Source organism: Phodopus roborovskii, unplaced genomic scaffold (genome assembly GCF_943737965.1).
Source record: "Phodopus roborovskii unplaced genomic scaffold, PHOROB, whole genome shotgun sequence".
NCBI classification, from domain to species: Eukaryota; Metazoa; Chordata; class Mammalia; order Rodentia; family Cricetidae; genus Phodopus; species Phodopus roborovskii.
The window spans coordinates 1,302,323-1,322,039 of NW_026126624.1; the positions used below are offsets into that span (position 1 = coordinate 1,302,323).

At 46.4% G+C, this 19,717-nt stretch overlaps 1 protein-coding gene across 1 annotated transcript in view; it reads left to right on the forward strand.

The window, feature by feature from the left end:
• Positions 1-2,622: 2,622 nt before the first annotated feature.
• Fam174b (family with sequence similarity 174 member B) overlaps positions 2,623-19,717 on the forward strand; it is a 39,969-nt gene continuing 22,874 nt past the window's right edge. The window contains exon 1 of the mRNA XM_051206523.1: positions 2,623-3,184. Coding sequence (XP_051062480.1) covers positions 2,865-3,184 — 320 coding nt within the window. The 5' untranslated portion in view covers positions 2,623-2,864. The remainder of the gene's footprint in view (positions 3,185-19,717) is intronic.

Below are 19,717 nucleotides of genomic sequence, written 5' to 3' on the forward strand. Positions count from 1 at the left end.
TGCGGCTCCAAGAATCCCATGCTTGCTTTTCCTCAAGTTCGCCATCAGTTCTCAGCATGGAACAAAAGTGACTTATTGGTTCTTCCTGTCTTATCACATATGATGGTAACATGCCCTGTTCTCCAGAGTCAATGCTCAACAATTTCAGGGCTATATCAAGGGAATTTTGCAGTGACATTGGCTCTGTCTGTGCAGAGCATGGCTTTGAGATGACACCTGGCTAAGTAGAATTTGCCTTGAGTCATGCTGCCACCCTTGTTGACAATAGCACAGGTGTCAGCTCAATGAAAAAGGAAGATCCCCTCTCAGCATCATTCTGGAATTATTTCTCACTCTGAAGATTCCACAAAATGGTGTGGGGAACCGCAGTGGGGACCATGCTTCTAGACTGTTCTAGTGGACAGTCGTCTTGGAGGCAGCCTAACCTGTGTCCAGTAACCCTTGATTTAATATCAGCTAAAGTTGGTCACTGTCACCTGTTACCAATTTCCCACGTTAAAAAGGCCATTGTTCACAGCTATTTGGAGCAAAATGCTTTAGGGAATTCTAATATGGAGCAATTTATAAGTGAGCCTTAATTAGGACAAATGAAAGACCCTAAAATGTCACTTCACTAGTTTAATGTTTATGCTTTCTATATTCTTGGTGTTAAGTCAATGTCAAATAATCACATCTATAGCTCATATGTTGTGGCAAGAGGAGAGAAGGCTGATATTTATTTTTATGTATGTATATGTTTGTGTGCCTACATATGTGTGTACCAACTGTGTGCAGTGCCTAGGGAGGCCAGAAGGGGGCGCTTGATCCCCTGGAACTGGAGTTGTGTTCCAGTGGGTGCTAGGAACTGGACCAAAGCCCTTTGCAGCTCCATTTCTCTAGCCTGCTTCTCCATTGTGGATTTTCTCAGGGACCTTATTATGTTCAGCCCTGTTACTCTTATTACATATTAAAAAACCTCTACTCATTGGTTGTCTTTACAGCTAAGACCACTCAACAGTCAACGTCCATCCTTACTGAGTAGCTTTAACTTGGGTACACCTGTGCTCTACTTTGTTAGAATTTCTTTTAAGTAACAAATTACAAGTCTGTGGCCTCTGAAGCTTGTTTTAGAGAAGGCTGGGGGAATTATCCAGATCTATAGAAAGTCTTCTGTGTACATTCTGATATGAAAACAATGGTAGTTTAGAGTTGAAAGATCTTAACCATATGATTTTTCTTTTCTTTCTTCCTTCCTTCCTTCATTTCTTTTTTCTTCTTTTTTTTGGGGGGTGGTGGTGGTAGGAGTTTGGATCTCACCATGTAGCTCTGGCTGTTCTGGTACTATATAGACCAGGATGGCACTGGATGCATAACAGATCTGCCTGCCTCTGCCTCCTCAGTGCTGGGATTAAAGGTATGCACTATTATGCTGAACATATGATTTCTCTATCTCTCATCCCTGTAGCATGTGCAAACACACATTACACATAGTGCCTGATGGGCAATGAATGTTGTTCATCCCCTCCAAAATAAAAATTCATCACTCTATATGGCAGACAGCTGTTAGGTGGCCCTAATGCTCCCAGCTTCCTGTTATTGCCATCATTGCACAGTCTCAAGTGTGAACGAAAGCTGTGGCATGCTTCTAATGAATTGTTTCAGGAAAAAGTGTGGGTATGTCCCATCTGCGAGTATGTTTTATAGAACTGTCTTCTGTCTTGCTCACTGACTTAATTGCTAACTGGGCTTGAATGCTTTGAAGATGACAAATGTTCTGTTAGAAAGTCTCCCACCAGAGAACTCAGGACAGCTTCTGACAGACAGATGGTGGGGGTTGGGGCCTCTGGTCTCATAGCCTGAACAGGGTTGAGTCTGCCGGGAGAAGCTGACTGAGTCCAGAGACAGATCCTTACTCGGTGAACCTTGGGAGGTCTTAAACTTAACAAGACATAGAAACCTCAGAGCCCAGATAGCCTTGGGTCCGGGGCAATATATGTGTGCTGTTGTGAGGTACTAAGTTTTGGAGTAATTATTGAAGTTTGGTTAGGCTGATACAGACACCGAACATGTCATTATATTGGTTTGCCTCTCTAGCAGGACCAGAAATGGGGCGTTCAAACTCTCCTGGTCTTGGTCTATCGTTGGGGAGTGCCTTCCAGATTGTTCTGGGGTCTGCTCCAGGAATACACTCAGCACTGCCTCAATTCATGGGCTCCCAGAAGAGTGCCCACAGCTGTTTTCCACTCCAGCACCATTTAGTTTATATACCAGAGACTGCACAACAATCAATTACTCCTCGGAGTTTGAAACTTCAGGCTGGTCTGGAGAATCTGTTTAACCAAAGGTGGGAACACAGAAAACTAGTTCACCAGTAGAAAAGCAAAATGCTTGCAAGCTCCAGGTGGGAAATCTAGGTTGCTGTGAGCTGGCTCTTTCGTGCTAAATCAACTAATGAGGACAAGAGAATACCTGTTCCTAGAGGGGGCTGCTGGATTGAATGAGAAATCGCGTGAGCCGCTCAGCATACTGCTCTGAGCAGAGTGAGCCAGGCCCTTAGGATTTCTCCGTGGGGTCTCAGGTCCGGATCAGCCTGGGGCCACCTAGGGGCGGAGCACAGCGGGGACCCAGCCGAAGTCTGCCCCGCCCACGCGGGGCCGAAGCCCGTCGAATGACTCGGTGCAACGTGTTGGTGGCTGCTGCGCGGCGGCGCGGGTTCTTCCGGGCTCTGCTGCTTCCTGCCGAGCACCGCGCAGCCGCCTCGGCCGCGGGAGCCCCCGGCGCAGGCCTCCGGGGTGCAAGCCTCCAGGGCACAGACCTTCTGGCTGCGAGTCTCCCAGGCTCAGGCTTCCTGGAGGCAGACCTCCGCACCGTGCGCACAGCGCACCATGAGCGCCTTGTCGCCACCGCTGCCGCTGCTGCCGCTGCTGCTCGCTCTCCTGGCCGCGCCCGCCGCCCTCGCTCACACAGCCGAGTCCGTCTCGGCCTCGCAGCGCGAAGCGGAGCACCAGCCTTCGCTTAGCCTGAAAAATGTCACCCGGCTGGAATCTGGCGTGGCGGGCGGGGGCGGCTCCAATAGCAGCGGCCAAGCTGTGGTGACCCGAATCTCCAGCTTGCTTCGCGACCTGCCCACCCTGAAGGCGGCAGTGATCGTGGCGTGCGCCTTCAGCGCGCTGCTCATCGCCTGCCTGCTGCTGCGAGTCTTCAGGTGGGTCGCATCGTCCCGCTCCTAGCTCAGCTGGCTCTGCGGGGCGGTGTCGCCATGTTGTTGTCCCCACGCGCCGGCCCCACCTGCGCGCACAGGTGCCCAGTTCTGGCGCTCTCTCCCCCGACGCGCACTTTTCTGCTCTCCCTCCGATGGTGGGATCCGGAGGGCGGGGGCGTGCATTTGATTCTTACAGGTGCAAATTTCAGGAACCATATTCCCCTTTAAGGCTGTTCGGTGTTTCCCAGGTCCTCGATTCCATTGCTTTACTCTCTCTACTCAGGGTTACACCGCGGTTTACTCACTCTGAATTGACCACCTTCCGCGGAATTTATTTTTATGCCCCCCAAAAATGTTAAGACAGGTAACATTCAAAGAGGGGTGGCTTACACAGGTACTTAGAGGAGGAGGGACAGTTTTGGAATAGAGTTCTCCCAACATGAACCTCGCTCCTCTCCTTACCACCTGCAGCTCTCTCTCCCCTGTCCCACCCGGTTCTCTTCTTTTCACCTACAGAGAGCAGAAGAGGAGAGAGGGATGCTCGAGGAACCCGGGGGGGGGGAGCACCCGTTTTACACCTGTTTTGGTAATAAGTTTCAGGAGATTTGGTGGCTCTCCACAGCTGCAGTGACTTTCCATTGCTGAGCTTCCAGAATGAGCTGTCCCAGTGCACATTTACAGGGGCAGGTTGTTCAAGGCCAAGGAGAAAGTGTCCAGGAAATTTAGACGATCCCTGGGACAATGAAGCGGACAGGGTCACAGGGGAGGTCACTTGGACATTTCTCTGGAATGCTAGGGAAATCCTGGTTTGTAGGGAAAAAAGCCAAATACATCCTGTTGTTCCCACCAGCCAGCCAGGAAACATGCGTGTGTCATGTGTTTTGTGTGTGTGTGTGTGTGTGTGTGTGTGGTTATTGACCCAGCTACTGAAGATAGGGCAAACGGCTTGTTCCTCTGGTGAACATCTACCAGCAAGAGTAGAAATTAGGCCGGGGAAAGTCGGGATTGGGGGCTATGTGTAGAGGGGTACTCTCAGGTTTATATAAGTCTATTGGGTCTCATATGATGACACTGAGAACAGAGAAGAGGGGTTCCAGGTCCCCTGCTCCCTCCCACTTCCTGCTCTGGCTCTTCCAACCTCCCCACTTCCCTCATGAACTTCACTGGCTATGTGTAGGCACAGCCTAGGCGAGGGATTAGTTACCTGTGTGAGGTGTTTGGGGCCCTTACACACTGGCCCAGTTCACCTTGCTTCCCTTAACCAGCCCTTCTGAGCCTTGCCCTTTTTTTTTTTTTTTTTTTTTATCCCTTGCTTTTTCCTTTTACACCCATGGCCCTGGATTGTGCTTTTCTGTCTCTAGTTGGATTTGTACTCTACATCTTCCAAGACCGCATACTGAACCCTGAATGGTTTCTGGACAACTGAATGGGGTCCTTGCTTTCTTCTCTGGCCTCTTCAGCCCTAACCTGTGTCTCCTTCACTACATCCAATATCCCACCATGCTGGATTATAGTTCTTGGACTCAGCAAAGATGCCCCATTCATCTTAGTGTTTCTGTGCAGAATGAGGGTCTGGCATTCAGCTGAGGCAGCGGTGTCTTTTATTGACTTCCTCATTGTTCACTGGAGTCAGTGAATGCCTAGAGCAGCTCAGAGCCGGGAGGTTTGAAGCATTTAGCTCAAAATAGTCCCAGCCCACACAGCTGTGTGCTTTTAAAAGAAGGCATTTCAACTATTTTGCCAGTCTGCTCTTTATTACCCAAGAGTGGGGGAGAAGACAAGGCATCGTGTGGCCAGATGTTGGGGACGGGGAACAGGACTGTGAGTTTAAGTTGATGTGGCACTCAGACCTAGAAGGGAGAATCCTTGGCTTGGGTGTGGAAGGAAGAGACCACTTCATAAAATAAACTGCTTCTGGTTATGATCAGTATCCTCTTCCTGGGAAGGCATGCTTGTTAGTTGAGTCTCTGGGCAGAGAGCTGTCAATCTGGATTCTGATGTAGATAGGGTTTGCAGCATTTTACCGAAGGGAAGGGCCTTGATGGTACCCAGTACCCTAGTGTTCCTTTGGAGATGTTGCGCCTCCGAATGTGGGACAAGTATTGGCTTATAGAACGTCCCACAGGTGTGTGTGTGTGTGTGTGTGTGTGTGTGTGTGTGTGTGTGTGTGTGGATAAAGAAGGGGGCTGCACCTCAGCCCTGCTGCTTGGTACTCTGTTCTGGGGCTGTTACCTGTAGTCATGTTCCCCTGTGGACATGATTAACTGGGCTTCCAGAACATCTGGACTGCTGGCTGGGGATCTTTTGTACCTCTTTGCATTCCGTCTCCTTAGCTTGTAGACCCGAGTCCTGATCTTCAATCACCTAGAAGGCCCAAGACCATTTCACTCCCGTCCACTTTTGCATGGGTTGCACCTTCCTCATCCCTCCTGGGTCACAATGATGTTCTGTGGGCTGGGGTTCCTGGATGACCCCTGTTCCTCTGCACTCCACCCTCGCTCTTCCTCTGGAGTGATGGTCTTGGTCGTTGATTCTCTCAGTCTGCTGCATCCAAATCTTGGATCCATGTGTGAGGCTGTCTTTTCATGATTGCCATCATGCCTTGTTTGAGTCCCCACTTAAGCTCTGCCCAGTGCTCTTCTGCCTTTAGCTGTGCTGTACTCCAAGGGCTCTCTAGTGGCATTGTATCGTCCTTTATGGATTTATTTGTTTACTTAACTTTTTTTGGGGATTGGATTTTTCCAATCCTATAAGGCCCCAGTTTCTCCTGTGCTATCCAGTCTGGTAGCCATTAGCCACCTGTGGTTATGGAGAACTGGAAATTTAACTCTCTGAACTGGGAGGTATTGTAACCATGAAATACACATGGAACTTATTAAGGGATGCTTGACTTTTTTTTTTCTTTTGCTAAGCTTTTGAAGTAATGTTATTGTTTCAAATTTACAATTTTGATGTATTGGGTTAAATATATTAAAATTAGGGCTGGGGATGCTCTTCAGTGATACATGCCTGCTTGTGCACTCTCTCTTTCCCTCCCACCCCTCTCTCTCTCTCACACACACACACCAGTGAGCATTCATATCTTCAGATCTGTTTCTTTTGTTGAGCCTAGCAGGCTGGTCTCAAGATCAAGCAATCCTCCTGTCTTAGTTAGGGTTTCTGTTGCTGCGATGACACACCATGACCAAAACACAAATTGGGGAGGGAAGGGTTTATTAGGCTTACACTTCAGCATTGCTGTTCATCACTGAAGGAAGTCAGGATGGGAATTCAAACAGGGCAGGATCCTGGAGGCAGGAGCTGATGCAGAGGTCATGGAAGGGAGCTGCTTACTGGCTTTCTCCTCATGGCTTGTTCAGCCCACCTTCTTATAGAACCCAGGATGACCAGCCCAGGGATGGCACCACTCACCATATGTTGGGCCCTCCCACACTGATAACTAATTAAGAAAATAACCTACAGTTGGATCTGATGGAGACATTTCCTTAAATGAGGCTCCTTCCTCTCTGGTGACTCTAGCTTGTGTCATGTTGACACACAAAAACCAGCCAATATACCTCCTGTCACAGCTTCCCAAGTGCTAAGATTACAGGCATGAATCACCATGTTTGGTTCTAGGTTTTCATGTATTTACGAAGGCTCTGGTGCCATGTAAAACATACCACAATCTCTGTTAGAGGGGAAAATACTATGTTGGGTTTTCATGCTGCTGAGACAAAAATCCTGACAAAACAGGCTGAGCATGAGCTGTTGGTCTCAGTTCATGGTTTCAGAGGTACCTGGGCCCCAGAGCTGTGGAACTGTGCTGAGGCAGGACATTAGGGCTGGGAGGTTGGGTTGGAACCAAATTGCTCACTTCCTAGTCTCTGAGGAAAAAAGAGAGAGCGCCTGAACATGTTGTGCCACTCTGCCCCTTGTCTGGATTCCCCTGGGACACCAAGTCTACACGACCAGCTCACTGCTGACCATCTTGTGTTATTACTCAGGAAAGCTCCCTGGTTAGGCCCCCTTCCCTCAAGCTCCCAAAGCACACTTGAGCTTTGAATTTCCTGTCCCTCTGCATTACCAGGCTGATGGCTGCCAAGGGCAGGGCTTCCATGGCTCTCTAGCACCTAGTGTCATTCCAAGAATAGGCTGGCATTTAATAAAGATATTTTTAGCAAAAGAATGTTGAACTCCCAAGTATTTCACATTGTTGATGACTCTCCAAGTGTCCCCTGTGACTAGATGCATGGTCAATGTGGGATGTGTGTGGGGTGAGAATTTGGGTGGTACATGTTCATTGTCTTAGCAATGCAGACATACTGGGGAAGAGAACATGGTATCATTGCTTTTAAATTAACACTCCTTCCTGTGTGTTTTCCCTGAAGGTATCACCTTGCTAGACAACAGTAAAAACATGGATCAAAGGAAAGAGTGTAATAAGAGGAAAGATCCATGTAGCAAAAATCAGGAACTTTTAATTAGGCGGCCACACTGCTAAGGTCACTTATTTTCACTTTGGTATTCTTATTTTGATGCTAATGATTAGAAGAAGATGATGAAATGTGTGCATGTTGGGGTATGCACAGCAGTTCTGTTTTATAGTGAAAACTTTTAAATAACTTATGTAAGAGCTGAGTGTGGTGCACACCTGTAATCTCAGTATTGAGGAGGCCACACCTGTAATCTCAGTATTGAGGAGGCCGAGGCAGGAGGATCATGAGTTGGAAGCTAGCTGGTATGAAGTATGACCTTGATGAAACAAAGCACAAAAACCAAGACACATCCAGCAGTTGACAGTGTTTAAAAGAATAGGGTAGTCTGTGATGGGTTAATACTGAGTGGCAACTTGACAGGGTCTAGAATCATCTAGAGGATGGACCTATAGGCATGTCTGTGATGGAGTTCCTAGATTGGGTTTGTGGAGGTGAGCCGATACACCTTAAACGTGGTCAGTGCTGTGGCATGGGCTGGGGTCGCAGATGGAGTGAGAAGGGGAGACTGAGCTGGGCATCAGTGTTCACATCTCTCTGTCTCCTGACTGTGGGTGCCATATGATGGACACCTCCTGCTGCTGCCATCCTGGGGTCCCAACCATGCTGCATTGTACCTTCAAAATGTGAACCAAAAATCAGCCCCTCCTTCCTTATGTTGCTATTTCAGGTATTTTGTAACAGCAACAAGACAAGTACAGAATATGCAATCCTTAAGAGCTGCTAGAAGTAATGACACGGGGAGGTGGGGGTGTGAATTAAGTAAGACTCAAACTATGGGAAAAAGTAATATTGTCCCTGTGTCATTGAATGCAGCCGATTATAGAGTGGCATGGAAGTATTGGTTCACTTCACTCAGTTATAAATATATGCATATATGAATGTGCAAAGACATATGCCAGCATGTGCACATACCTGTAAATTTGGGCAATTCCTTATGTATTTCAATTCATGGCATGATTCTGTGACACCTGGGCTCTTTTACAGTTCTGAGTCATGTATTCATGCATGAACATTGTATCCTAGGACATGTCTGAAGACCAGTAGGAAAACATATGGGGTGTACCAGTGGCCACAGGATTCCTGGGTCCCTTATACTTGGTTTCCCTGGTTGGCTACCAGGATATGCTCCATGCAGCCATGCCTGGGGATCCTTAATTTGTACCTGACACTTAGGATTTCTGATGCTTTCCCATGTGCTGCAATATACTGTAGTATCTCTTTGCTTTGGTTTCCATTTCTTTAGTGTCTGCAGGACCCAAACAACACTCAGTGCTCGCGCTCTCTCTCTCTCTCTCTCTCTCTCTCTCTCTCTCTCTCTCTCTCTGTGTGTCTCCCCCTTCTCCCCCCTCTCTCTGTGCTTCTTTTGTGTGTATGACATGCAAGTGGAGGCCAAGGGAAGCTTTTGGTTGTCCTCTCTTGCTCTCCACTCTGTTCCCTTCAGATAGGATCTCTTACTGAAGTGGGACTTCACCATTTTTTTTCAGTCAAGGATGGCTGTCAGCAAACCCCATCCATCCTCCTGTCTCCATTTGCCTAGGGGGGTTTTCAGGCATCCCCAGCTACACCCAGTTTTTTTTTTTTTTTTTTTTTTTTTTTTTTTAGTGGGTTCTTGGAATCTGAACTTTGGCTTTCATGCTTGTACAACAAATGCTTTTAACCACTGATCCCCAGGACCCATACTTCGTCTGATTTCCCATCTGTTTTAGCTACTTTTCTCCTGTGATAAAATGCTGTGACCAAGGCAACTTAACAAAAGTTTAATGGGCTTTGGTTTTAGGGGGTTAGCATCATGATGCTTCTTATTAAGTGTTTTGATTTTTATTTAGTTTTACTTTCTATTACATTTTAATCTCTCTCTCTCTCTCTCTCTCTCTCTCTCTCTCTCTCTCTCTCTCTCTCTCTCTCTCTCTCTCTGTATATGTGTAGGTTAGAAACTTGTTGGAGTCAGTTCTCCCCTACTACCATATGGGACCCAGAAATTGAACTCAGGTCCTCAGGATGGGCGGCAGGAGCCATTACTCACTGATCCACTTTATCTGCCCCATGTATTGATATTTTGCCATTAAGGAAAACTCTTTAGATAGGAGATCAGATCTGGAGAGAATGGTGTTTTGATTCCAGAGCACCCTCTGGTGCGTATGATTGCATGGTGTGGGTGAGTGTCCTGGAGGCTCGGGGCGGGAGAACAGGCACCTCTGGGTTGGCTGCTTCATGCCTTTCCTGAAAGAGCAGGAGGTAGACTTTTTTTTCTTTTTTTAAAGAGGCTATGTGTAGGAGTATAAAACTGATTTCTCCTACTTTTTGGGTGCTGGTAGCCTTGCATGGCTTCAGGGATGATGCCCATAGACCAGAGACTGCAGAGACCCTTTCCCAGAAGCTCCCTTGCAACAGCTCCCTCTTTGAGCTTTGGGAATTGCACTTTGCACTCCTGTGATGAGGCTTCCAGCCAGGAGGGCTTTACACCTTGAAATCCTTGAAACCACAGCTTCCTTGCTCTGTGGCTTGGCCGCTCTCCCAGTTTTCTGCTCTCTCCCATCTCCGTGGCTGCATGCTCAACCCCTTCTTCTTTCAAAATCTCTGTGAAACCCTCTTATCTGAAGGGGTTTGTTTTGGTGCATACCCAGGGATTGGGAAGACAAAGTTGAGGTGATTTAAAACGTTGCCCAATGTGGTGGTGAGGGAGTAACCACTGTGTTCTGGAGACAGCGATGCCTCGCATCCCCGATTTGCTGATCCAGGTTTTGGAGAAGGGGCTAAAGTTTCCTACTTGCCTTGGGTTCCCCAAATTTTTCATTATTAGTATTTATAATAAGGAGAAAAGTTATATATAAACACAAACTCCAGGGCTGGGTTCAGTGCCAGGAGGGCTCCTAAACTCACTGGCCAACTAGCCTAGCTGAATTGATGAACTCCAGCCTCCATAAGAGAACCTGTCTCAGAAACCAAGGGGGAGAGTAGTGGAGGAAGACAACCAGTGTAACACATGTATGCATGCACACACCCTCTTGGATGTGTACATGCAGCATATATAATCATCACTCTCATGTAACCACAAACATCCGGGGTACTAGGGCTGAGCCACTCTCAGACATGGCTTTCTGGTTTGCTTGTTGGCAATGTGAGCAATTTTATGAACAGGGGTAGGTATCCATTCCCCATTATTAATTACAGAACATGCTTCTAAGACCTGGTGGGATAGTTAGGGTAACACTGTGTCAACCACATCCCAGTTTCTCCTGGAGCAGCAGAGTGTCTTGTGGTACAGAAAAATATGACTCTGAAGACAGAGGCAGTTTCTATTCGACCTTTTGGTCTTGTTTCTGCTTGTGAGCAAGGCAGCCATATGGTCAAAATAATCAGGCAGCTGCATGCACCTTCAAGCACATTTCAAACGAATTGGTAATGGGCTCAGCTGAGCCCTTTTGAAGGCTTGGCTCCCCAGCAAAGAAGGTATCTTGTGACTACGCTTATGAATAGGCCTTTTAGGCATGGGCACCTGCCACTGGTTCCTTCTAGCAAATTGAAAAGGGAAGAACAAATCCCTCTTTAATTTAACCCTGAGCCCCTGGCTTACATGGCGTTTCCATAGACTCCCTGGCACACATAACTCTTGCTGGTGTGGGTTCTTGTGATACTGGACATATGTAAGGCTAAGTGGGAATATAGATGGCTGAGGGTTGGGTGGAGTGGGTGGTTCCACCAGAAAGGAAACCCTCCTGTATTTAGTCTTCTGGTGCATGCTTAGGTCTAAACATTTGCAAGCGGATGTTCTGGAAGCAGGCATTTAAAATCTATGGTTTCACTTAAAAAGTGACAACAATATCTCCTAATTTGAGGGTAACCTGCAAGGAATCCAGACTTCATGTTTATTTTCTGGGGCTACAGGGAGGAGGAAGCCTGTTCTAGCTAGGTGTGGCTCAGAGGAGGGTGCTAGCACAGAGAACTCTGGCAGGGTCCCCCAGATCTGGGAGGCTGTGGGCCCTGTAACCTCTCAGGTGTGAGCTTGCTTCACATTCAGGTCTCTGTTGACCTTCCTTCCCCCTTTTGCATTGTACAGTTGGAACTGAGGCCCCTAGCTAGGAGAGCTGTATCCTCAGGTGCTTGTATGCTCAGCTGGGCTCTCTCTGGGCCTCCAGGATTTGGCAGGCTGCCTATTGGCCTGTCAAATGGGTCTCCCTAACACTTAGCCCAGCAGCTAGGAGGAAGCCTGACTGAAGAAACAGCACATTCTTCCTCGTGTGTCTCATAAGTGTCTCTGAGCACAGGGTGCTGTGCTGAACACAGGGAGCATCCCAGAGACTCAGGAACATCAATGTGGAAGGGAAGCTAACACCTTTATTGCTTATCTGATGGGAAGGAAGCCATGCAGTTCAACAGGAGAGTCACAAATCAAAACTGGCTTTGGATGGAGATAGTGTGGCCTGGTAAGGCAGAGGAGGGAGATTCGGACTTAGCAGTGGGAAGGAGGGCTTCTTCCAAGGTTGGCTAGACAGGGCAAGTGTGACGGTTAGTTCTAGTTGTCAACACAATTTCAGATCATCCAGGAAGAGACTCTTAATGAGTCATTGTCCAGGTCACATTGGCCAACAAGCATGTCTGTAAGGGGTTGTCTTGGTTACATTAGCTGATGTGGAAATGGCTAGCCTGCTGTGGGTTAGGAATTGTATAAGAATTGAAAAGATGAGCTGAGCACAGGTATTCATGTATTAATTCTTTCTTTGCTCTTGATTATGGATGTGAATAGCTGCTTTGTTCCTGCCTCGACTTTCCTAAGTCTGTGATGAACTGTAACCTGGAATTGTGAGCTGAAATAAACCCCCCTCCCTGGAGTACCTCATTGTCCCACAGTTCTGTGCTGGACAGTTTATGTTCCCCACTCCAGGGAGAGGCACTTTGTTGGGGTTCCCATTTTACAGATGAGCAAAACAAGTCACTGAAGGTGGATGCGTCTCACTTAAAGGCCTATAGCTGAATGGGGGAGGGGAAGAGTTCAACTCATGCTTCTTTTGTTGAAATGAAATATGTGTGGAAAATACCCAATACTTTTCAGAGGTTTGACATGCTGGAGGCAACAGAGAGATAATTGAATACAGGCTTAAAACTTAGAGCGCTGTTTTCAAAAGACTGGTCCAGATGAGGTCTTAGTTATGGAATGAGTGTCTGAATAAGGATTGGTTGCAACGGGGGTGCATAGTGTTTAAGGGGACCCAGAAAAGGTGTTGGAAGAACCAGTTGGTTGGGCTGGTCTGAGTGATAATGATGAGAAAAAGAAAGTGTCCGCAGAGGGTGAAGGGGGAAGGAGGGTGGTCAGGCTTGATGACAATAGGGATGGAACAAGGGAGAGCAGTCAGTAAGCCCCTGCCCCTTTCTGTGCCATGGACCACAGATGCTACTACTAGCTTACTCTGTCAGGTACCCTCATCTGTTGAGGGTAAGAGCGCCCCTCCCATCCCATCTTCATAGGAGGACTAACTCTTAAGTGTTCTTAACTCTTTTCATTTTTAAAATCAGTTTACAAGCCAAAACTAAATAGAAGAGCATGTCTGTGGTCAGAATTTCCAAGGCCCGGGCCTGTGCTTGGTAACCTCTGACTTAGGATGAAACACACACGAAATTTGTGAATGAATATGCCTGAAAGTTGTGAATGATTATGCCTGTAAGCAGCTGGGTGGCTGGCCTGGAACTTGGCATTTCCCCTGTTGGGTGGTAAAACCCGACAGTGCCATTGTTCCCCTTACTGTGGGCAAGGGTGTGTGGACACTGACAGGGCTGCTTGCTATGTCTCCTAAAGCATGATGGCCCCAGGCTTCCAGGCTCCCTTGGGCCACTAAATGATCCATTCCTCTTGGTTACTTGTCACTGCTCTCAAAATGGTGAACTCTAGAGGCTACTTTCTTTTCTTTATGTTTGTCTCTTCTGTCCCCAGCCTCCTATACAAACAAAATAGACCCAGCCCTTTGCAAACACACCCAGCAGCTGGAAGAACAGGACCAGGAGCATTGGCCACGGCAGTGTTTCACATGGTTCCCTGCCACAGGTCAAACTCAGGATGTGCTGTATTTGTCTGGGAGAACAAGAGAGATCAGCCTTCCAAGTGTGAGGGTGACAGGTTAGGGGGCAGGGAGTTGGATTTGGGGCTCATAGATCTGTAGTTGAGATCTTATGGGTTGTCTGGCTCATATTGTCTAACACCTAGGGTTACAGTCCTGGATGCCAGTGTTGGGATGTATTGATAGTACCATTTTCCCAATCCTAAGTGAGTAGAGACAGGAAGCAGATTGATTTGCTGATCATGGCAGAATTGCCATGGTAGAGGGAGAAGGAGGGGATCCTGGTTGATGTGCATAGCATTTCATCTGTCAGGGGTCCTCAGCTTTTAGTAGAGTTATTAAATACCACTCATGCTTGGCACTCATGACCATATAAGCCACAGCTAAGAAACTTGGATAAATTTTACCACCAGAAGGCCTGGGAGTTAGAAATTCTGGCCACAGACAGGCATGCTGTTCTGTTTGGTTTTGATCTGGTACTGACTTGGAAAACTGGGAGAGCAGAGAACATTTATTGTAAAGATTGGGGTCCCTCTTCTCTTGTCAAATGAGAATCCATAATGATACAGTGCCAGCAGTCCTCTGGCCAGGAAGGGACAGGAGCTGGCTGCTCCTGCCCCCTTTGGGCTGGGCATGGCACTTCTCTCTCTCTCTCTCTCTCTCTCTCTCTCTCTCTCTCTCTTTTTAAAATTATTTTTACATTTATGTGTTTATTGTGTGTGTGCACAAATGTGGGTGCTATTTTTACATTTATTGTGTGTTTGTTCGCACATGTAGGTGAGCACGTGCTGCAGTGTGTGTGTGTGTGTGTGTGTGTGTGTGTGTGTGTGTGTGTGTCTATGTAGAAAACTTTGGGAGTTGATATTTACCTTCTGTCATGTGGGTCCCAGAGATCAAACTCAGGTGACAAGCATTTCAGCAAGCACCTTTGTCCACTGAGGTATTTCAGTTCTTCCCCTCCAGGTACTGTTCTCTGGGTCTTTGATTTGAAGGCAGTGCTTAGTCACCATCTGTCACCATGTTTGTTCCCATATTTACATCACAGCATTTCCACTTCACGGGTCCCTTGTAGCCACAGGGCAGAGTAGCATCTGAGTTGTTGACTTGCTGCTTTGAGTCACAGGGCTGGGTCAGTGCTGGTACACTGGGACAGCATCTTGGGGGAGGGGTAGCATCACGGCCCTGTGAGGAGTGGGTGCTTACAAAGAGTCTCATCACAGCATTCAGGAGGCCCAGGTGGAGCCTGCCTGCTGGAGGCCCTAAAGTTACTGCTGCACTATAGGGATACTCCCATGTTTCATGTGACTGTGTTTTTTATTTTTTTTTTTATTTTTTTTTATTTTATATGTTGATCCCAGTTCCCTCTCCCTCCCTCCCTTTCTCCCTTCCTCCCTCCTTCCCTCTTACCATCTCTCCCCCATTACATGTACCCTGACCACCCTCCCCTCCCATCCCCCCACCCCAATTCCACATGTAGGGCAATGCCATCCAGGTGGGGTCATGTAAATCTGTCAAGTCATTTAAAGTAGGGAATAGGGCTTCTCTCCTGTCTCTAGGTTAAGGCAGTATCCCTCCATAGGGGATGTGTTCACAAAGTCCTTTTGTGCACCAGGAATACATCCTGGTTCTACTGTCTGAGGTCCCTTAGACTGCTCAGTCCTTCTGGCTGAGACCCATATTCAGGGGGGCCTGAGTCAGTCCCATGCTGGTTTCCCAGCTATAAGTCTGGTGGTCCATTAGCTCCTCCTTGTTCGGGTCAGCTGTCTCTGTGGTTTCTGTAGCCTGGTCTTGTCCCTATTTTTTTTTTTTTTTTAATCACTTCTCCCTCTCTGCATCTGGATTCCAGTTCAGCTCAGTGTTCAGCTGTGGGTGTCTGCTTCTGTTTCCATCAGCTACTAGATAAGGGCTCTATGATGGTTGGATAAGTTAGTCATCAATCTTTCCACTGTTGCTCAGATTGTTAGTTGGGGTCATCCTTATAGGTCTCTGGACGTTTCTGTAGAGTCAGTTTTCTCTTCAAACCTATAATGGCTCCCTCTTTTATGGCATCTCTCTCTCCTCTCTCTTTTCTCTCATCTATTACTCGCCTGCTTCAATCTTCCTAGTCCCACATGCTTTCCTCTCCTCCCCTTCTCTTTCTCCTAGCTCCCTCTCCACTCACTGTGCCCACCCCCACTCCCCATATGCTCAGGAGATCTTGTTCCTTTCCCCTTCTGTGAGGGGCCTTGTATGAATCTCTTAGAATCCTCCTTGTATCCTAGTTTCTCTGGCAGTGTGAATTATAGGCTGCTTTATGTCTAAAATCCATATATGAGTGAGTACATACCCTATTCCTCTTTTTGTGACTGAGTAACCTCATTCAGGATGGATTCAAGTTCCATCAATTTGCCTGTGAATTTCAAGATTCCATTGTTTTTTTTTTTTTTTGCCACTGAATAGTGTTACATTGTGTAAATGTGCCACATCTTTATCCATTCTTCAGTTGAGGGGCATCTAGGTTGCTTCCAGGTTCTTGCTATTACAAATAATGCTGCTATGAAGATAGTTGAACAGATGTCTTTGTTGCATGGATGTAGATCATTTGGGTATATGCCTAAGAGTGGGATTGCTGGGTTCTGTGGTAGACTGATTCCCATTTTCCTGAGGAAATGCCATATTTACCTCCAAAATGGCTGTATGAGTTTGCACTCCCACCAGCAGTGGAGGAGTGTTCCCCTTTCTCCACATCCTCTCCAGCATTAAGTTGTCATTGGTGTTTCAAACACATATTTTTCCCCCAACTTTTACATCAGAATATTTTTAAACCAAAAACAACACATCATTTTGCTAGCTTGGTCAAATATTGAGACAGGTAGATCCTGTCTTTACAAAGCTAAAAGGAGATTGACATAGGCACACATATACAAGAACAACATTCTCATTCAAAACATATTTGCAGAAGTAGGGGTGATCTGCCTCCGATCCCGTCGCACTGAATCAGACACAGCTCTCAGGGTGTGGAGTGACAGCTGGCATCCCCAGACAAGAAACCTGAGAAGCATCAGCTCCCAGAGAATTTTAGGGGAAAATACTGGAGAAAAAAGTGGGGTTTCCAGGAATGATCACATCTGTCCCATGAATGGCTGACAACGTGACATTAGACTGCCAAGAGAATGATCAATATTACGAGAGAGAAGAGAGCCTGCAGGCTGTGTAGTCCCACACTGTTCTGTGTCTCACTAGAAGCAGATGAAGGACACAGCTTCTTCATCTGCTTGCCAACATTGGCTGCTGTCTGTCTTTCTGATCCTGGAGTGTGTGAAGTGGTACCTCATTGTGGTTCAGTTTGCCCTGTGCTGTTTGATAGTGGTGTGACCTTCCCTGTGTGTGTTTATTGGCCATTTATATGTTTGCTTTGAAGAACTATTAAGTTCTGCCTAGAGACTTGGGGGAGATGGCTCAGTGGGTAAGAGCAGTTGCTAAAGCACTAGGGCCTGAGTTTGACCCCAGTGCCTGTGTAAAAAGCCAAGTGTGGTCACTTGCTCATATAAACCCAGTGCTGTGCACTGTGTGTGAGGGTTGAGAGCAGAAGGCAGGGAGATCCCTGTGCTTGCTGGCTACAAGCCTGGTTCTAGGTTCACTGAGAGATCCTGTCTTGAGGAAGTAAGGTGGAGAACTGTCGAGCAAGGCACCCAGAGCCTTCTTCTGGTCGAGCAAGGCACCCAGAGCCCTCTTCTGGACTCTGCATGTGTGCATGGGTGCATTCACTGGCACTCTCTCTCTCTCTCTCTCTCTCTCTCTCTCTCTCTCTCTCTCTCTCTCTCACACACACACACACACACACACACACACTCTCTGCTGGTAATTTGTCAAGTTGATATAATCCAGAGTCACCTGAGAAGAGGGGGCCTCAATTGAAAATTTGCCTCTATTAGATTAGCCCATGGGCAAGCCTGTATGGCATTTTCTTGATTAATGATTGATGTAGGCAGATCCAGCTCATTCTGGGTGGTGCTATCTCTGGAGAGGTGGTTCTGGGTTCTATAAAATAAGCAAGCTGAGTTGGCCATAGAGAGAAAGTCAGTAAACAGAGTTCCTCATGGTTCCTGCCTCTGCCCCTGCTTGAGTACTTGTCTTGATTTCCTTCAGCAATGGAGTCTGATCAGGATGTATGTATAAGCCAAATAAGTCCTTTCCTTCCATTAGAAACCTAACTAGAAAACACATACACACACACACACACACACACACACACACACACACACACACACACACAAAAGACATTTTGCCTATTTTTAAATGGTATTACCATTTCATCATTGAGGTGGAAGAATATTTTTGTATAGCAAATGCAATTTTATCCTATTCTCTCGCTGTCTTTTCTCTTTTTGAATGGTATTCTTTGAAGCACATTAAAACATTTTTTTTTAAAGTCTAATGTATCTTTTTTTTTTCTGCTTTAGCTTCTGATGGCCTAATCTAAGGTCACAAAAACTTATCCTATGCTTTCTTCTGTAAATTCATAGCTTTAGTTCTGCCATATCTGCTATGTATTTACATACTTCTCTGGAAATACTCTGAGGTAATTTTTTTATATGATGGCTTAATGTTTTATATCTTGTATGGGGGAAGCTGCTTCCAAATTTATTTTTTGCATGCGATATCTTCTCTCTCTTTACTCATATACTATATGTCTCATCTTGGATTTTATAAATATTAATCTTGCATATATGAGAGATTTTTTTTTCACGTAGCGACAGTAGCTCCGTGTTGATGATGTGGAGGGTTCATGTTTTGTGTGGTCAGTCTCTTACTAATGGGCCCTTGTATATCATATAACTAAGATAGTTTTTCAAAAGGGGAATTCCTGGTGAGGTTTATACTGTTGTGATGGGCATTGCTGAACTGCTTCCTGTATGTGTAACGGCGTGAGCATCCAGTATGATAATGAGAGGACCCGTTTCCCATGCCCCTGTCCATTGTGCATCTTTAGTCATTTTGATGTTTGTCAAGCTTGCAAGTGGATAATGGGATCTCTTTAAAGGCTGAATTTGCATTTGTCTTACTGTGAGGTTGCAGAATGCAATGCTATTTGCTTTTTCTCTGCCTGTGACGTGCCTGCTTTTATATCCTTTGACACATTTTTCAATTAGATGATTGGTCTCTTTTATTGATTTGTAGCTACTCCTTATATCTGTTAAGGAGGTTAGTTTACACCTGCACTGGAAATTGGATATCTTTTCCCAAGCTTATCGTTTATCTTGACTGAAGTTATTATCATTTTCCCCCATGACCCCCATTGATTTAAATTATTTTTCTATGTTTGAATTCACCACCCTTCTCTTTGTATGGCTTTTGGATCTCTTCCATATTTTCCACTAATAGATAGGCTTAAGGGTAGGAAATAAAACTATCTCATTTATTATGATAGAGTATGAGATATAGGTGGTTATAAGCAAAACACTGGATAAATGACTTCCCCTGAGCCACAATGCTACTTTTATTCTGTGTTGGATTTTGGGTCACAGTGGTGTCTGTCTCTGGGTGCTCTTGTCTACTACAGCATCTCTTTGTTGGTGTGTAGCTCAGTGTTGTGGTTGTGGCTTTGCTATGTGGAGAAACCAGTTCCCTCTATTACTCCTTTGCAGAAGGCTCTTGGCTCTGTGCCCACCTCTATGCTTTGCTTTGTGTTCATTTGAGATGGGGGGGGGTCTCCCAGACTAGCTTTGATCTTCCTGTCTTAGCCTCTGAATGCTGGAACTACAGGTGTGTACTAACATTGAAATCAGCATGTCTAGATTTACCAACAAAAGTTGTGTTAGTATTTTATTGTATTTCATTAAACTTGTAGGTTAGGTTAATTTAGATGGCTTAATATCGCATCTGTGCACAGATGTCTTCTGGTGACTTTTAGTTGTAGTAGTAACGGCCTGGCAACCAAAGGAACTAGGGGCTGTCCTTATAGTCATCTGGGGAGAATCACAAACTGCCTGTACTTCTCAGCAGTGGTTAAACCCAGACTCTGAGTT